This window comes from Leptinotarsa decemlineata, unplaced genomic scaffold, assembly GCF_025532065.1.
Source record: "Leptinotarsa decemlineata unplaced genomic scaffold, Ldec_3_MD MMD2_tig00026307_RagTag_RagTag, whole genome shotgun sequence".
NCBI lineage: Eukaryota > Metazoa > Arthropoda > Insecta > Coleoptera > Chrysomelidae > Leptinotarsa > Leptinotarsa decemlineata.
The window spans coordinates 10283038-10304002 of record NW_027412681.1 but is presented as its reverse complement, the minus strand read 5'-3'; the positions used below and the strand labels follow the sequence as shown (position 1 = coordinate 10304002).

The following is a 20965-nucleotide window of genomic DNA, read 5'->3' as shown; positions in this document are numbered from 1 at the left end:
CTAACTTAGCTGAACAACTAAGACCAGTAAATATGTTACCGTTTTGTTACCGTAAATCTCATTCGTGTGAATCAGCACTTCTATTTGTTATATCAGACATGAAGAGTGCTTTGGGTTAACCTGGAGTTAGAATGTGTGCAGTTTTCATTGATATGAAAAGGGCATTTGAAACAATCGATCGCGAAATATTAATATTGAAATTAAAGAAATATGGATTTTCGGGTTCAGTAATACAGTGGATTCCGAGTTACCTGGGCAATAGATATCAAGAAACCAAAATGGTAAACATAGAGTCAGAGTGCCACCACAACAACTATGGTGTGCCACAAGGAAGTGTTTTAGGTTCTCTTTTATTCTTGTTATATGTAAATGATTTGGGTTCTGTTCTGACGAAATGTAAATTTCATCTTTTCGCTGATGATACCTTGATATACTTCAATAGTAGTGATTTCGCTGATCTTATGAACACATTGAATGATGAAATAGATCAACCATTTTTTATAAATTTAAAATCAATAAACTGAAAGTTAATGAAACTAAAAGTAAATATATGTTTATTGGCAATAATTTTCTGTATCAAAAATTTCTAAGTATGGAATTAGATATCAAAATAAATGATCAGCGGATTGAACGGGTTCAGGAAATGAGATATTTCGGATTCGTAATTGATACCCAACTAAAATTCGAAAAAAATAGGTAAAAAAATTGGATTCATGAGACGTATATGACAGTGTACAAAACTATGATATTGCCTTATTTCAACTATTGCAGTTTTATAATTTACACGAACATATATGATTATGACAGATTGCAAATTCTACAAAATAAAACAATGCGTATTATCCTTGGTTGCAACAGGTACATGAATATAGAATCGATGTTAGATATATCCTCAACTGGCTTAATGTGAAACAAAATCATTATATTCAAACAATGACTTTCATTTTCAAAATGATAAATAATTTACTGCCCAATTATTTACAGTGTCAATTGATTCCTGTGAACAATATCCATGATCGAGCAACACGAACTGCAAGTAATATGAATTTCTATATAAAACCAACCTCTAAAGCTAGTTCGATGAAATCTGTCTTTTTCAAAGGTATTGTTGAATTCAATCTACTTCCTCGTGAAATCAAAGAATCTTCGTCCATAAAATTGTTTAAAACAAAATTGAAACAATATGTGACAAATTGAACATTATAAATGTGTATGTATGTGTGTGTATATGTTTATATATATGTATATGTGTATATATGTATAAAATAGGTGGTCTCCGATGTGGGTTTATTATGATATTATTTTTTGTATGTAGGTATATATCTGTGTGTGTATATTTATGTATATGTTAATGTATATATAGATCTGTGTGAAAATTTTAGCATGTTCCATACTATTTTTTTATATTTTCTTTATACATTGTAATCTGATTATCCGATGATAAATAAAGCATTCATTCATTCACCTAGGCATGAAAAATACCTGTATTGCGCTTTCCCATCTACTCAGCAGGATTATTAATCATGTACATCTCGAAATACATACAATGGATATGGTCAATAAATACAGTGATTGAGATCGGAGGGCAGTACATTTCTAATGGATTTTGTGAGTTGTTGGCAGGAGAGCTAGGCAGAGCTGTACCTATTTCAAATTTAAAATATATTGATAGGCGAATGATAATAATGCTGAACAGTATTCATTTTACAAACGGATTGGGGTTCTTTGTATATAAGTTTCCAAGGCAGTTTTGAGTTTTCTAATAGCATTTATAGTTTTCAGGTTTTCAGGAAGGAGGTTGAAAAATTTTGGGTCATAACAAAAGAGACTTCTTCGAGAATGGGTTTTTCTGAAAAGTGAAATTTGTAATGTTGTGACTATACTCGACATTGTTATATCATTTTCTTGTTTTTTGAATTTTCCGATGTTTAAATAGATCCAGATAATGCTTTTGTGAATATATAAAGAACGTATATTCATTATCGGTGTATTATGGCAGAATAACATGGTTGAAAATCGTTTTTCTTTTTTGTAAATAATTTTAGTAAATAATTTTGAGCAATTTTTAGAGGGTCGAGAATATCATTGAAGGTGATGCCCCATGCTTTAATGCAGTAACTTAAGACATATTCAGCTAAACTGAGTTATCTAAATAGAGTTATCAGATTATTTTTGGGTACGATGTTCCTCAGATTGTAAAATTTATTCATTAGCAGTCGTATTCTTTTGATCAAGTGGTTACCATGTTCGTTCCACCTCATGTGTTGGTCGAAGTATTTAATCGACGATGTCTTTGTTATTTCGAGGCATTGAGACTGTGGACTTGGGCAATCTGGTTTATGAATTTTAATTGTTTCTTCGTTACGTTGATCGTTACATCGAAGAGAAAAGGCAATACATTTTGTTTTTTGTATATTACCACTTAAGTTATTATTCTTTAGCCATAATCTAATTTTCCTCAAATCTTGCTCAGCTGTGTAAATAGTCATTCCAGGTGTTGTCTTCGAAAATCAATGCAGTATCATCGGTATAACATGTGAACTAGAACTATGTGAACTAGAAAATTATTAATGCAGCAAATATTGTGTACATATACAAGGAACAGTATTGGACCCAATACTGTACCCTGAGGCACACCAAAAGATAGGATTGAGGGTGACCTTTGATTTTTATCGATTTTAACTTGTTGGGTTCTACCACTGAGATAGTTTTGAAAAAGTTGTAGTGATAGTTTCCTAATACAATAAACTCAGTATTTCAAACATCTGTTATGACCAAAATTTCGAAAATTTGAGGTACTTAACTTTGTGGTGCATCGCTGAGAGCTGTACATCTTTCATAATTGATATACAAAACATACTTACTGGTATGTTTTCTTGTTTCTTTTTCTTTTTACTGCTGACTAGTAACAGCCAATTTCTGACACCTTCTAAATAGCTCCCATCGAATATAATCATCCCAGAAAAAGGAATGGTCTTGTCATCGGCACATCACAGACTGATTGTTCTTGCAATTTTGATATGATAACAAATCTGAGAGCGCTGCGATAAATCATTTATCTAATTTATTGATTCTATGGGAAAGTGCAATATCATCGTCACTACTTCACGATAAGAAAATCAATGCTCAATCAAAGATAATGGAGAAACTATTATTGTGTATTCTGACCCGTGCTGAGAATTGCACGTAAATTCTGTCACTCGTGAAGAAACTACAACGAGTAATAAAAAAAAAAAACATTATTTTCAATCTCTATGATGTTTTTTACAACTAGGAAAGAGATAGTTTGAAGAAAGAACGGTTCAATCATGTAATTATTGTTGTGAATCATCCCCTGAAAAAATTTACCGTCGGCCGACGCTGGTCTTCGTCAATCGATTGTGACTTGGCGAAGGTGGCGCTCAACTCGACTTGCGCTTCGCGATTGTTCTAGATATCGCGTCACTTCGAGAGACTTCCAGTAACTTCCCTATCGGCTTCCAAAGACTTCCATTACGATATATAAACAACAACATATATACCAACACTCAGATCGAGGAAGTCTAGTAGAAAGTAAGAAGTGAGATAACAAGACGATAGATATTTGAGTATTAGTCTGAAGTTTCAGCTGAAGTGTGTTGAATTATCAATGTAGCAGTGGAATGAAGATGAATTTATTCATAAATTGTAGTTAGTTATTGTCAAACCTATGTGAGAAATTAGCAAAGGGACTCGTTTTTCGCATTTTGTGATGAAACATCCTAATTAGAATAAACGACTCTGGAATGTGACAACAAATCCGACATTTTTGATGTGCCGAGTCAATAAAAAATACCTAGATATGTTTATTTTATTCTTGATCTTCCGTTTCACATTCTGAGGACAATGCCGTTCATAAATATCAGTAGTACGAATACATTTTTACACGTTTTGCCATTGCCTTATAATCAACAATCCAATATTTCATATGCGTTTAATGCTTTTTTGTTAATTTTGATTCAGCTACGATTTTTAATTTTGACGCACATTCCTACGAATATAGCAATTTCGAAGATTATTAATATAGGAAAATCTCGGAAATGTAAAATTTCATAGTCATAAAATCAGAAAAATCTTGAGCAAAAACGTAATTACAAAAAATAATAGCACACCTCTCATTCGTACTCAGCGACATACAATACGAAATATTGACAAAAATTCCTAACCAACGTTAGGTACATATACCTCGCAATATATTTTCTTTCTCCTGTTACTCCACTGAAGCAAAGGATGCATTTCTTGGAAGCTGTCACTGATCCTCGGAAAGGAGTACAGAAAAGCACTTTTTTTTGTCGGCATTTCGTCTGCAGGATAGCAGGGAAACGTTCCAAATGGAATTTAATAGAAAACTGAACTATGGCAAATCCCAACTTGATCAAGATAATAATGTTTAATTTTCTTCCAATTACGTTGGACGTTATCACGGAGATGCTTATCTCACAGGGATTTATGGTGGTGTGTATAAACTAGAAGATAATTTTATACTAAATACTTGTTAGAAATATTGTTTTGAAGTGATAGGTGGAGAAAGTGGAAGAAATGGTTATGAACGATTGCCGAATCACAATCAACGAAATCGCTAATTTATGAATTATGCCATGGCAGGAGGAGTTGTTTCAATATAGTTTTGAATAGCGTTAAAAGGAAAGGAAGTTGCTCGGGGATCACTGAAACATAATGTTTATGGATATGACGTCAGCCTCCATATTCGCCAGACATGACCCTGTGTGACTTACTATATTACCGAAAATGAGGAGAATCTTGAAGTGCCGCCATTTTACAAGCATAGATGACTTTACATTAACGTAAACGAATGAATGATTTTATTTTTCAAAAAACGAAAATTCACATTATTTTCTGAACATTAGAGTGTAAACTACTCCTGTTTGTAACTTGGAGGAAGGTCTGTGAGAGTATCTATGATTTGCCTTGCAGCACAAGAATTCACAAGATTCTCTTTAGTGAGCCGACTGTTTAAATTGGGTCGCTGAAACGACCCGATGGAACATATACGACCTCTAGTGAAAAAACGTTAGAGATTTTGATAGAAAACCACTTTCTTGGAAATCTGACTCTTGATAACTACAGGCCTCACATCTTTGAGGGCACTAAATGTCCAAAAAAAAAAACGATTGGGAGATCGTCAAAAGGTTATCACAGCACCGGCAGTTGAATGGGCTATCGAGTCGTTTCAGCCCTTCAAATCTTCTGAAGAGGATGGTATATTGCCAGCTCTTCTTCAAAGCAGGCTGGAAATAATTTTACTCATTCTCATAAAATTGTATAGAGCTAGTTTAGAGCTAGTGCCTGAGGGAGTAGATGTTTGTCAACATCAGCAAAACTGTGATGATCCTCTTCAACAGGAGGAGAAAATTGGACTTCGAACGCTCACTTGGAAAAAGTTTTACACAAAGTCAGACTGTCCCTAGAAACATGTCGAAGAATTTGTGGTAAAACTTGAGGTTTAGGTCACAAAAAAACATTGGATTTATGTGATGATTGTCAGACCAATTATCACTTATGGTGCAATTGCCTGGTGACCGAAGGCTTTACAGAAAACAGCTCAGGCGAAGTTCTCTGGCTTACAGAGACAGGCTTGTCTGACCATCAGTGGTGCCATCAGTACCACACCGTCAGCGGCCATTGATATCCTTCTAGTTTTTCTTACTCTCTACATTTTTCTGGAGAGAGAGAGGCTAGATGGGCTGAATATAGACTTGTGCACATTGCCAACTGCACGAATCAATTTAATGCAGATCGCAACAGACTGCTGGTTGACACTGGAAGTCACAGCATTCTGGAAATGACCTCTGACTTTATGCCTCCAACTGTCAACGACGAATTGCCTCATAAAGTACTGTTCCCGAGTAGAGAGGACTGAATCCTCCGGGAGAAGGAAATATTAAGAGCAGATAGTTGTTAGTTCACAGATGGATCAAAAACACCTTCAGGTTCTGGTACAGATGTTTTCAGTTGCAGACCCAGGACAGAGATATCAACCAGCCTAGGAACATATGCGACTGTATTTCAAGTGGAAATTTACGCTATATGTGCAGAGAGATTGGAAGAATCCAACCTCATACACAAGTCAATAAAAATATTCTCTGACAGTCAAGCGACATTGGAAGCTCTGGGCTCTCACCAAGCAACGTCTAAATTAGTAGAAAATTGTCAAAAAGATTTTCCTCGATAGGAAGACTTAACAGATTGTCTCTGGTTTCGATTCCTGGCCATACTGGCCTGGAGGGCAATAAGGCTACTGACTCCCTTGCAAAGGAGGGTGCTGCAAGCAGCTTCATCGGACCAGAAACTGTCATTGGCATCGTTTTAGGTTTTGCCAAACAAAGATTGAACACCTGGATGGCAAGAAGATTTATGGACTTCTGACAGAATCTTCTAGGATTGACTCACTTCAAGGCGTTTATTCACCCTTCGGAGCTTGATACCAAAAAGTTGTTGAACCACAGTTGAGATGAACTACAATGTCTAACAGGCCTTCTCACAGACATATCACTATCAAACAAATAAGGATTGCTTCTGTGTTTTCCTCTGAAGATCTGACGTGAACCCTTATTGAACATTTGAACGGAATGAAATGAAGCAAATTCTCGTTATCAAGCCAAGCTAACACAATACTTTCTGTTACTAGAGTTATACGATGTGGATTTGAACGAAAAACCTTACAGAATCCTACAAAAATCCTAAATCGGATTACTGACGTTGATTTTCTGTTTGATGCTCTGTTCAAGAGTTTACAAGTTGACTCTGTGTACATTGACTTCTCGAAAGCTTTTGACAAAGTTGATCATGATCTATCGATCCATAAAATTTGTTTATATGGTGTCGATGGGCAAATATTGCAGTGGCTCAAGAGCTATATTACGGAAAGAACACAAATTGTTAGAGTTAATCATTACTATTCTCATACTATCGCAGTTAAATCGGGTGTTACACGAGGTTCACATTTGGGACCACTGTCGTTTAACCTTTTTATCAACGATATAATCAGCTGTTTTCATGAAAGCGAACACTCCACTGAGACTGGTCGAAAACTCCATCTCAGAGCTGAACAACAGGAAGACAGTCTATCTTGTCCTCCTGGATATTTCGATATTTCCCTTTACGCCGATGATATGGCTCTCCTCGCTTCTTCCATGGGTCGGGCGTTGGGGGTCGTCTACATGCAACGCGCATTGGACGATCTCGAACGCTGGTACCTCGACTGGAAGATTCGAGTGAATCCAGAAAAAACTCAGGCTATAGACTTGGGGAGACGTAAAGTTTCTCCAGATACAAGGGTCACGATTTCAGGCAGGGAGATCGAATGGCAAACGCGATTCAAGTACCTAGGTCTTTGGGTAGACCGCCGACTCACCTGGGCAAATCACATTGATTATATCAAGAGCAAAGTGCAGATGAGGATAGATAAACTCTATTTTCTGGTCAATAGAAATTCAAAACTCAATTTCAAAAATCAGATTTTAGTATACAACACGATGTTCAAGCCTATCATCATGTATGCTTCAAGTGCTTGGGGACAAACCGCCCCGTCAAACCTCTCCATTTTGGAAAGGTTGTAAAATGAACTTCTCAGGATGCTGGTGAATGCTCCATGGTTCGTGCGGAATGAAGCCATCCGCAGAGATTTGAAGCTGTTAACTATACGGCAGTCCATTCAGTCGAGAAATCAGAGAGTTTTCGAGTCAGCGGAAACTCATGATAACCCATTAGTTAGGGAAGCTGTAGATTACACTATAGATGACCCCACTCGATTCAGAAGGGTCCGTCGCTCGGTTGAGTGAAGGCCCCACGACGTCTGTTAATCAAATACTCCAGTCAGGAAGGGGTACACAAGGCCAGAACGGCATGGAGGTCATTGAGCTTTATGTCGCCACCAAAACACCTTACGTTATGAACCATTCGTCCTCCTGACGAATCTCAGTTGAAAGGGTAAGGAAATAAACTTCCAACCTGATGAAAATGAAGATGACTATGATTATGAAAGCGAAGCTTTGCTATTTGCTGATAATTTAAAATGTTTTAAAATAATTAGGAGTGAAGCTGATATATTGTGTCTACAAAACGATATTGATGTGCCTATCTAACAGGTGTTAGCAAAGTGGTATGTTTTTGAATGCATCAAAATGCCAAATTTTTCGCTTTCATCGAACACATCACCCAATCACTTTCGAATATAGTATAAATAATCGGACCTTACATTCTGCTATTGAAACCAAAGGTCTAGGTGTGATCCTAGACTCCACACTTATCTATAAAACACACATTTCTGCTGTAATTAAAAAATCTATGAAGATGCTTGACTTTATAAAGAGACCCACTCGTGATTTCACCAACATCACTGCTTTGATTTTCCATAGTTTGGTCTCCTCATTACGTTATACAAAAAGTGAAACTCGAGGCCTTACAGCACAATTTCCTGCGATATATTTCTCAAGTCTCGCAGAAAACATAGAGATTTAATACTTCTATTCAAAATTATGAACAGACTGAGTATCAGCCCCGAGCTTCTCTCCGAAATATCTTTACATGTCCCCAGTCGTTCAACTAGACAAGTGCAAACGTTTTACGTTTCTTTTCACAGATTTAATTATTCATATAACAGCTTCATTCCCAGAATTCTTCGATTGGCTAACTCTTTAATTAACCTTCAAATATTTAATATATCAAGTTTTCCGCTTTAAAAACCATAACCTTTAGATCTTTAATATATTAGTTTCCCGCTTTAAAAACTATATTACTCACCTAGCCATCTAATACTATCTACTTGTGTATTGTGTCTAGTGTTACTTGCCTGTAAGAATTATATTAGTTCCTATTGTGGAACATTTTGATTTTTTCTTAAATAATCTACTTGTTATCTTACTTCGGAATTGTATTATTCTTATAATTTACTTTTAATCCACTGTATTGCATCAACTACTACATAGCACTGTACTACTTATATCTGAATTGGGCTTGTCCGTATATATAATAAATAAAATAAATAAATAAAACATGAATAAATAAATAAAAAACAGAAATGCGCATTTTTGCCGAATATTTTGGGTAAATTTTGGCAGTAGTTCATCTCGTATATTATGAGTCAAAATTGAAAATCGATCTGTTTCAAGTATTTATAATGAAACTGATTATTCAATTAACAATTGATGTCATCGTATGTTCTACTTTAGATATAAGTACATTGTTGCTGTTCCAAACCTGCGTTTCGGTATTTGTTCAACAGCAAAGTGGAAAAGTAAAATCGAAACTTTTAATGAAGTACATAACAAACCTCGTCTTTGTCTTTTTTTCTCAGCTTGCTCCATAAGATTATAGGGTTGAGTTCTTGAAAACTGCCTCCGATTCTTTGCGACAGAGTCATGATCTCATTTGTCCTCATCGCCATTTCAGTCAAAAACTACACGACTAACGCTACATTTCGAAATAAAACCAAAACTGACGTCTGAGACGAATTCAAACACACACAACCCGATTATATATTTATTTGTTAATTGATAAAATTTTATCGCAAAGGCAATAGCATATCTGAAAGGACTAGGGATTGTGTGGGATTAAAGTTTCAATCGAAACGGAGGACAAATTGTTACTGTAGACGATAATTTGTAACGAAAAACATATGGGAAATGTTATTACTTCATTCTATGATCCTTGATCGAACTAGGTAGATATCCAATCTAATCATTTAGTGACAATGGGATTAAAGAGACGTGAAACTTAGCGCAAGGTGTATTTGCCGGAGAAAAAACATCGAGTTGGTAAAAGGGTCGAGTTTTGACCCATAAATCATTACAAAAACCTTTTCAGGTAAGCCATAATAACTTGTTTCAAAATACTCGTTTCAGACATTCGGTTTTGTAGACCTGAAAAGTCTAGTGTCGCTCGGCATGCTTCACGGTCACAAAATAAATGAAAAATGCTTGATAATGTATATAACAACCGACTCTCAATCGTCCTTGATATAAAATATCAAAAAATGATGGTCCCGTTTCATACAGCTTCTCCGTATCTGTATCTGTAGAGTAGGGAGGGTGAGTGTAAGCCCACGCACTTAGGCCACATGTGACCCATTGTACATCCTCCCGAGGAGTTGTCCTCCTAGGTCATCGTCCATCCTGTCCTTTCCAGGAAGGTGGACAGGTCGCTGGGAGACATCTCCTTTATATCGGCAGGTGTAGGCCAAGACTCGCCGAACACACACTCTCTTATTGACGATAACTCCGGGCACTCGCACAGGATATGTCTGAGACTAATCATCTTCCTGTTCACACATCCTGCATAGAGGTGTCTCCACTAGCCCCATATTATGGAGGTGTTTCCTTAGTTGACAGTGGCCAGTCAGAAATCCTACTGTAAGGAGTAGAGTTTTCCAGGTCATCGCCAGATATTTTTTTGGCGCCAGCTTCCCAGGGTCGCCCAAGGTGATCCTGGCAAGATAACATCCTTTGATTCCATCCCATCTCTTTAAGGATTGAGCATGGGTGTAACATCAGGCCGTGGGTGCCACTGGGTCCTAAAATTCTTAGTCCAGCCGCTTCCTTGGCTAAAGAGTCGGCAATGCGATTACCTTTACTTCTGTCGTGCCCTTTAACCCACCTCAGGAAAATGTTATTATCTGCCGAGGCTTTGACTAAATCTTGGTGGAACTCTAGTACTAGCCCTTAGGTAACACGCTGTCTGTTCAAGGCTAATAGTGCTTGTCTGCTATCAGTGCAGATTGTTATGTTTTTGCCAGAAATTCCTTTTTTTGTTATTTTTTTTGTAGCGATTGAGATACCAGTTAGTTATGTTTGGACTACGCTGGTATTTCTTCCCATTCCCCACTTAATCCTTAGGCTTAGTGATCTGGAGTACACTCCACATCCTGAGCCTTCTTCGGTTTTTGAGCCGTCTGTATAAATCCGTATTGCATTTGTAGCATCTGACTCTGTATTCTGCTTAATTTGTATTTTGTAGAGTTTATTAATCACAAACCTGGGTTCAATTGCATCACTTGTTGCCTGCAGCAGAGGTTGCGCAGTAAGCGCTTCCCGCCATAGGCCCAGCCTCAATTAACCCATTCCTACTTCGAGGTTTACACCAGCCGTGCGCAATCGTACCATGGCCATTAACGCAACCTCCTTAACGTACAGATCCAGCGGGGTCAGACCCGTGATTAATTCCATTCCCGCAGTTGGTGTTGTTCTCATGGCTCCAGTGATGTTTAAACAAGCCAGTCACTGTATTTGATATAATTTTTGGATGGCCGTAGCTTGTAGAACTTTCGGAACCCATGTAATGGCTCCGTACGTTAACTTAGATCTTATTATTGCAGTGAAGATCCAGGTGACCACACGGGGTGAATGATCCCATGCGCGTCCCACTGTCCTCCGACATTACTCATAAGCCACGTATGGTCTTTTTGCTCTACTCTGTAGATGAGAGTTCCATGTTAGCTTCTTGTCGAGGAAAGCACCAATGTATTTCACCTCTTCAGAGAAGTTTAATTTGCTTTTGAAGATTTCTGGAGGTTTTAAGCCCGTTAAACTTTTTTTCCTGGTGAAAAGGACCATTTCAGTCGTCTTGGGATTGATCGACAGTGAGTGTTCCTTACACCATGTTTCTATTAATTTGAGCCCATCCTGCGCCCTATCGCACAGCGTGTTTACGAATTTGCCGGTCTGCAAGATAATTATGTCAACTGCTTATGCAATTGTGTAGTATAATTCATTTTTATTAAGGTGATCAATCAGGGTGTCCAGAAGGTGTGACAAGACCCCTGCCTGTGGACATCCCCTCATGACCAATCCTTTCACTATGATGACTTCTACATTAATATTTATTGCTCTATTAGAGAGCATCTGGAGTATCCATTCTCCTACTACCAGGGGTACATTCCTGGAGTGTAGTTGCTGGGTAATTGTTGGAAAGTTGGTTTTATCAAACGCTCCCTCGATGTCTATGAATATACCCAGGGTGAATTCTTTGTTGTCCAATTATCTCTCGATTCTGCCAACCACATGGTGAAGGACCAAATCAGTAGACCTTCCCGGAGTATATGCATGCTAATTTGGATGAAGTGGGTTGTGAACAAGTACTTCATCTCTTATGTACCGCTCACATAGCTGTACAGCTTACAGCTTATTGAATGATGTTACTTTATAATTACAAGTAGCCATTAGGGAAAAATCAGGTATCATAACTAGTACTCATTAAGAAAACGATTAGGAATTGAAATGCACTAATAAACTGACATATTAATTATCACTGCCCATCTAAATGTATTTACAATATTCAGTTTGATACTTAAAGAATCCATCTTAGTAAACTCCTGATGATGCCAACTTGGTTGGGGAAATGTGCGTCTGAAGACTGTGTGTTCCGGTGTGTGGAAAAAGTTCTCAATAGATTCCTTTAGCGTCAGACGTTCAATTTGTACGTACCAAGCATAATATTTATTCATCAGAATTGAAGACAAAAACTTCTGGGCGTTCGTATTCTCCATCTTTTTACAAGAATAAATATGGAAAACTTTCAAAGGAAGGAAGGAATGAAACAAAAAATTCAAAATAAACTCTAGACAAAGATGTTTAGATGCACAGAAGTTCCTTTCTTATGATACAAACTGATACAAAAGACCTATCAATACAACTACTTTCATATAAGTTTGAATCACACGAAAGAAAATGTCTTTTCGAAACAACTACTTTCAGATAAATATTGAAATATACGGAAAACAATTTCGTACTTTCACGAGAACATTGAATTACACATTTCACTCCTGATCAGCACCTTTTCGAACCTTAGAAGATAAAAATACATGCATTTCTTGCACACTATTGAAACTTTAGTACACCAGAAGTACTGTACCGAAATGATGGAATTCGAATTCTGTATCAGCGAGAATTCCAGTTTCATCAACTGCTTCACGACAATAAGAACTGAATTCCTACAGAATGGGTTTCCAACATCTGTTATCTCATGTTTATCAGAATAATAAATTGTGCTCCACATCGACATTAATTGGTCAGTTATCACCAATTAATTTGTTTTTATATATCATGGCCGCCGTTCCGAATAGAATATTAGTAGTCCTTTCATACCAACAAATGTCTGATGATTGATATTGTTCTGATTAAAATCTCATACAGGAAAAAAACCAATGAAATAAGAGGTATTTTTATGAGAATTGTTACATAAAGTGCGGTAACGAATTTTCACAGAAATTGTTGGAGTTGAAATATAGATAATTTGCCGCGCGAATTAATTAACATCAATTACGCAATATCAGTTGGAGGTATTTCAATTTTGTATTGTATTTTGTTTTCAGTGATTTCTGTTCCATTTCTCTAATTCTTTATTTGAAGCGACCTGCACGCCTTGATGAAGAATTGGTGTTTCAAATTCCAAATCCTAATGCTCGATTCAAACAGTTTCATTTCTTGAGTGGAACTAAGAATTTTAGGACCCAGTGGCACCTACGGCCTGATGACTTCGACAATTGCGGAACTAGTCAAATGTTACACCCATGCTCAATCCTTAAAAAGATGGGATGGTATCAAAGGATGTAATCTTGCCAGGATCACCTTGGGCGACCCTGGGAAGGTAGCGTCGAAGAAATATCTGGCAAGGACCAGGAAAAATCTACGCCTGATAGTAGGATTTTTGACTGGCTACTGTCAACTAAGGAAACACATATGGAGCTAGTGGACACACCTCTATGCAGCTCCATAAGAGAGTGTGTGTTCGGCGAGTCTTGGCCTACACCTGCCGATATAAAGGAGATGTCTCCCAGTGACCTGTCCGCCTTCCTGGAAAGGACAGGATGGACGATGACCTAGGAGGACAACTCCTAGGGAGGATGTACAATGGGTCACATTTGGCCTAAGTGCTGTGGGCTCACACTCACCTTCCCTACTCTACAGATACAGAGAGAGCGTTATGGAACTATGAATGTCATATCTGTTTGAAATATGTTTTTCCGTTAATCAGCTGTCGCCTCCATACGAACGACAACTCTCAGAAATTGAGAAACTTTTGCGAGCTAAGGACTAACGAGGACATACTTCTTAACGTGTGATCCCTAACACGGTTGCAGAATCATCCCAGCTTCAACCAGATAAAGTCTCTCGAGAAAAATATCTGGTCGACGAGGGAATCAAACCCCCGGCCTTCCGATCGTGAGTCGGGCGCACTACCACCGCGGACAATTCCACAATTGAGGAAACTATGTAATATTCTAAAAATAGACTAAAAATGTAAGTTACTTTCAATCATTCAATAACCATCGAAAAAGCTCAATTCATATATAAATTAGGAGAAGTCTTCAAACCTTAGGCCTTGAAAGCCTGAGGATTTCAATATAAAACCATTCCTGAAATCGTCAGGAACATTTTTAGATGGATTATATATACATTAATTCCCTTTTATTCAACATTTCTTTATTACTTTTTCCATAATTGCTCCCCAGAATCTTTGCTTCACCAGTCCAATAAGTTTAACCGTTTCAAATATTCCTTCACACCGTTCATCTAACTTTTTCTTCTTTTAGAACCATTTATGTTAGTCTGATTCCATACACCAAGCGCTTTCTCTTCCATTTTAACTTCTATGCATGATCTATACATCTTTCTGAAGAGTTCATTCTATAATTGATTCATTGATTGCTCTCTTTCTTCCTTTGGGAGTTTTCCATATTTTTGTATTAAATGGAGAAGTAGAAAGCCAAAACCTGTATGTCCCAAAAAATAATATCTGCTAAAAAGTACCACTCCCAAGACAGTTTACCAGTTTTTTTTTTATGAATCGTTCTGAAGAAATACTCCATAAACCAAAATCGTTTGGAACGAAAGTAAATATAATAGCTTGTACCTAACAGAATCCGGTTTTTCCGATCTTTTTCCAGAACAAATACTGAAATCCTAATTGTTTTTCTAGGCACTGAAGACTGTTGTCTTCAATGTTCAATGTTTTACAACATTGTTCCAACAATGTTTCCTCTCAAAAACTAGTTAGTTCAGCATTAGAACATTATTTCGTGATAATTTTATGTGAAGTTGTTAGACAGTTCATATTAGGAACATCCTTATTTCCGATTTTTTTTTCCTAGAACGTGGTTGAAAGCCTTCGCTCATCGTACTTTCGAGATTCAGCTCATTTTTCGTGACTTGTGGTAAAGACGACGATTTCAAATGGACTTCACATGTTCTAACTATCCTATGCTCTGAACACTACTGACAGCCGTTGTTTTTGACCCTTGAATAAGTCTTCGATCATTTTTTCTTTTCTTTTTCCCATCGCTCTAAATCCATACATACATAACTGTTGCCCTGATAATTGGTCTGTAGATTTTTTAAGAACAAAACACAAACACTACAGGAAAATCTTCAAGGCGCTCTTAGAGCAGTGCCTGTGCGAAAGTAGCGATTTACGTTGGATTTGAATCGCTGGAGATTAAATTCATTTGAAAAAACATTCTCAGGAAGTTTATTCCACATAAACAGAGTTATCTGAATGAAAGGTGTTCTCTGAATGAGAGGTGTACTGAGTTGAACCTCTAAACGATGAGGAGCCACAATCCGTCGCATATTTCTGATATGTATCGCTCTTGGTGTAATCAAATGTACCAAGTTACTTGAACACTTCCCGTGAAAGTATCTATAAAAGAAAGACAAATCTACAACCTTTCTTCGATGTTCCAGACTATCAAAGTTGCAAGTGATGTGCGTGTATCCGATCAGGCGGATGGCTCTCTTCTGAATGGAAACCAACAACTTCAGGGTATGCTTGCTTGCGGTGCTTCATACATGTGAGCAATACTCCATAGAAGGTCTGATCTGAGCTTCATAAATCATCAAAAGTTGCTGAGGTTTGTACAGTTTTCTGGTTCGAAACAGTGTTTCAAGTTTTTTAGAAGCAGCCTTTGCAATTGCAGCGACATGATTGTGCCAAGAGATATTGGTGTGCATTTCAACCCCCAACAAACTCATCAAAGCGGAATTGTATGTCATGACATTATTATATCCGGTTTGGAGGTATTTCTCCTTTTGGAGAAAACCGATGCTTGGGTTTTCATGGCATCGAATTGAACTTGGTTACTCTCACCCCAATTCGCAATCACTTCTAGATCCTCATTAAGATATGCAAACCTACTGCTGTCGGTGAAAATGTGCATCTGCAGCTGGTGTACTGGAAACCAAATGGAATGACGTGACAAGTGTGCTGTCGTCAGTAAAGCAATAAATTGAATTTTTTGGTTTTTTTTCCAATAAGTCGTTGATATATAATATAAAGAGGGTTGAAGACAATATGGATCATGCGGAACACCAGCGTGTTAAAGATATGGTAATTTATTGCTTTCTTCCCTTTGGGAATAGGCTGAGCTCGAACAATCTTCCAACAAGACGGAAAAAACCCTTTTTTGTAAGACAAGTTGAGAAGTCTGCATAATACTGGTGCGAGTTCATTGACACACTCTTCAAGTACGATGACGGGTACTTGAAGAGTACCCAGAAGGCCAGACGCCTTCTTGATATTGAGCTGTTTCAAAATTTGCCTGACTAGATGTTGTCGAAAAGTGATTTCTTGCTTCGTGGATTCTAGTGTGGGAAAGGTGGGTGGAACCTTTTCCAGAAAATAGACTGAGGAGTGGGATGCAAATTGTTCTATCATTATTTATCGACACGAAATTGAATTGCATTGGTGGTTTGAACATTACATATTCTCCGTTTTCATTCCCAATTGTTGTTTTCAATTTCTGTTCATCAGGTCTATTTGCCCTTTCTACACCTGTATAAAGTTCTCCATTATAATTTTAATATTTTTTAGATTGTGTACCCAAAAAAAGGTCAATAAAAAACTGATTTTCCTCCAAGAAAAATGACTCGTTTAATATTTATTACATGTTCATTAACTAAGTTGGCAAATTTTCTGTTATAATGTTCAAACATTTTCAGTTAATGTGTTCTCTTAAACTCTGGTAAAATTATCAGTTATTGAGGGGATAGTTCCTTATCTGATTATTAAAAATGTTTTATTAATTAATTTCTAAACTCTGGTAAAATCATTATTCATTAATTAGATACTGAATCATATAATTCAAATTGATATATTATATAAAGCATTAAATAGGTAGAATTTATTTAGAATTAACTACCCAGAGCATCCTGTTGTTATTTTGTAAAATGTTTAATCATATAGTCAGTGGGTTACCTCGTTCACAGGCAGATGGGGCGATGACGAATCTGTTGTTTATTGTCCGCTTCAGCCTAGTTCGAGAAATGATACTCTGAAGGAATTCGATTTTCAGTTATCGGAAATCATCGACTTTATGCTGATGATAGACACTACCTTGCACCGACGAGTGGACAAACAGCCCGAAACCGGTCTGCAAGTGTGTTCCAATAATTGAAAATCTATTGCGGCAGTTGTACCACCAACAGCATATGCAGGAATAACTTCAGGGAAGAATCGTGCACTGACACCTGTCGGATATAATCCAACGCCCTTCGAGGTATTGGTCAGGGGAGTAGTTGTTTTCTGATAGGTGTCAGTACATTAACCTACAGTGTAGGGAGCTGAGACAAATTGTTCTTTTAGATGAGTCAAACTGTTTAATGGAAATTGAAGACAATGCATTACGGACTTGTAGGCCGTAGTCGAACGGAACCTGCAGTACCAAACATTTCGTCGGCTACTGCGGCAGACATCATCAGTGATATGTGCATTAATTGCGAGGACAAAGTTTATATCTCGAAGTCTCAGCAAAGACTGACTACGTTCTTATACTGTTCAGTGAAAATCTCACAACGAAAAGTTACTTGGACACTATGAATTTTGATCAGGTATCGGCCAATTCCATCTCATATCTTAATTTGAAGTCCTAGTTCTCTCATTGCATTTGTTTTTGGTGTTTTTGGTTTGTCATATGCCTGTTTCTTGTTTACCAAAAAAAGCACGTGAAGGACATTCTTGTATTCATAACAACTCCTTTGGATATCTTTTAGGAAAACGTTTTGCTGATCTGTTGGATCTAAATACCGCTTGATGGTCTCCAATTAAAAACTCTTTCATTAAACATCATAGTCCTCCCAACCATCTACCTTTGGTAGAATTGAATAGTGACAAGGTGACAAATTTTAAATATTCACCAAAATAGATACCTCTCAAAAAAATGTGGATCCAAAGTTGTGTATAATCTACAGATGTGTATAGTTTTCTTTTTAGGTTACGTTAGGTCTAAAGTGAGTGGGTCTATTCGATCCTCCACCTACATCCGCAAGGGTTTATTGTGACTCACACCTATTCATATTCGGTCAAATAAACCCAGCTTCTTAACGAAGCTGATCAGTTTGTATGGTGAGTGGTCTTTCAGGTCAGATGATAAGAGTACGGCTCTGCCGACCTCTAAAAACCTGATTCGGTCCCTAGCAGGACAGGCACAAAGTATATGCTCTGCTGTTTCATCATTTTCCCAACAGAGGCGGCACACACTATCTTCCGACAGTCTGGTGAGTACGGGCTAGCGAGCGAGCGAACGTATGCTTGTTCGCGTTCAGAAAATATCGAGAAGAAGGCGGTACATCAAAAGGTCCTTGCACAAAGTAGATGGATCAACTGCGACTACGAACTTGAAGATATTAGCTCTGATGTGTCGAGCAAACACGAGCGAACATGAGCGAACACGAGCGCTCGCTCATGCTCGCTTGTGGTCGCTTTTTCGGTGAATACGCACCTTAAGAAGGACTGTTAGACATCGTAGTTAATCCCTACTGTAGTCCAACAACTGTTTGGTATCAAGCGAAGGGTGAATAAACGCCTTGAAGTAAGCCAGTCCTAGAAGATTCTACCAGAAGTCCATACATCTTCTTGCCATCCGGGTGTTCAATGTTTATTTGGCAAAACCTAAAGCTATGCCAATGACAGGTTATGTCATTGGTCAGCAGCCCCATTGCCTTCCAGGCCAGTATGGCCATGACTTCAGACCAGAGACAATTTGTTAAGTCTTCCTATGGAGGAGAGTCGTTTTTGGCAACTTGCTACACCTGCACTAAAGTCTGAGTGTGTTTTTGAACTAACAACTATCTGCTCTTATTATTTCCTTCTCCGGAAGTATCCAGTCCTCTCTACTCGGGAACAGAACTTTATAAGGCAGTTCATACTGATGTCACCACTGAAAGCCAGACAAGCCTGTCTCTGTAAGCCAAAGAACTTCGCCTGAGCCGTTTTCTGCAAAGCCTCCGACCATCAGGCCATTGCACCATATGTGATCATTGGTCATAAATCCAATAGATTTGTTTAGGACCCAAACCCCAAGTTTTACCACAAATCCTTCGATATTACAATAGAGACAGTCTGACTTTGTGTAAAACTTTTTCCAAGTGAGCGTTCCAGTTGAGTCTTAAGGACAATGCAGATATTTCACCTCCGTTCCAAATACAATGATCTCACCATTGAGGAAAAGTGGTGTTAGATCGTCTAATTTTCTCGTCCTGGTGAAGGGGATTATCACAGTTTTGCTGGGGTTGATAGACATCTGCTCCCTCAGGCACCAAATATGTAGTTATTTTCTTTTTCTGGAAATTTTCCACTTTTTTGTTCAATGATGGAGAAGTGGAAAGCCAAAAAGTTTTTCCATGAAAAAATATTATTTCCAAATGTGAATTAGACCCTCACCCTGCAATAAAAGAAAATGGTAATATCCATCAATCTTGTTCTTTGAATTGGTGTATGGAAAATATATCATAAACTCTATCCATTAATTAAATTTCGTAATTAACGATCGAGCCATTTTCCGGCACCTACAAGCTAGTTGAGATTTTAATGGGAGTTGCAAACTTCTCCAGAAACGCTTGTTTGTCTTTCAGTTGGTGTGACACAAACTGTAGTTTGCTTTACTTATAAACATAATTTTGTATTAATGTAGCTACTAAAGCCTTCAAACAATGGAAACATTTATATCAAAGCGAGGCAACAAATTCAATCGATATTTCACAGAAAACAAGTCGGCGAGATGAAAAAGATTAGATACTGGAACGTATGCACTATGCCAGCAGCAGGAACATTTTAAAGTGGTACACAATCAGATATTGCTTATGAGACAAGAAGAGCTGAATGCAAAAAATTGTATCTGAGATGTCTATGCTACTGTATATTGTGACTTTTCGAAAAGTACCCAGCACAGTCTTCTCCAAAATACATTTTTTGGGAAAACATTGAAACACATCAATTTTGTTTTTTCAAATAACAGATTATTTCACGACTGTGGAAAAATTTTTGACCAATAATTCTTGAATCGATAGAATAAACAAATGGAATTGATCTGAGAACTTTACACGTTGGCATGAACAGATGGTAAATATTCACATAACGCTAACACATCACTGGAACCTTCGCAAATGTCAAATTTTACAAAATGTGCGGAAAATTTTCAAAATGTATTGTATCATATCTTGTATTTCTATTTAATTGAGGTGCAGTGAAACTGCAGTCGGGACATTGATAAATTCAAGGGTAATATCGAGATTGGTATGCGAAAGGCAAGAAGAACTGAAAGAGTTAGTGGAGAGAAAAATGTTGACTCTGTACTGGGTGCCAAAACACTCAGACATCACAGGCAATAGAAAAATCGATGGGTGTGAACATATCAGGAAACTAAGGAGGCGAAGAAGCACCACATATTTTGACTTTAATCTGGAAGTGTCGGCTTTCTACTAGAAACTTCGATTTTGAGCTCTACATACTGATTCATTTTATTATCCCCTTCAACTATGTACTCGTGCTTTCCAACTTCCTAGTACCATAAGATATTGAAAATTACACTGAAATTAATACTAGAAGTCGCAATCATTTCCATATTGAGCCCTACAAATATAATTCAGCGGATAACTCCTCTTCGTGGAACAATTGAAATTAACTTTATTGTAATTGTTTAAAAATGTTCTGAATATTA

The 20965-nt window shown here is 37.4% G+C and overlaps 1 protein-coding gene across 12 annotated transcripts in view; it reads right to left on the bottom strand.

Moving 5' to 3' along the window:
- Nucleotides 1-20965, bottom strand: part of Trpm (Transient receptor potential cation channel, subfamily M) — a 431781-nt gene that overhangs the window by 309071 nt on the left and 101745 nt on the right. For 4 of the 12 annotated variants that reach the window (XM_074180913.1, XM_074180911.1, XM_074180915.1 and 1 more), the window contains exon 1: nt 9311-9491. The exons of 4 other annotated variants lie outside the window; for them this stretch is intronic. In XM_074180913.1, coding sequence (XP_074037014.1) covers nt 9311-9424 — 114 coding nt within the window. In that variant the 5' untranslated portion in view covers nt 9425-9491. Of the gene's footprint in view, nt 1-2864; nt 3012-4203; nt 4344-9310; nt 9492-20965 lie in introns of those variants that run through there. 4 more of the 12 variants (XM_074180912.1, XM_074180923.1, XM_074180917.1 and 1 more) reach the window with 3 other exon arrangements.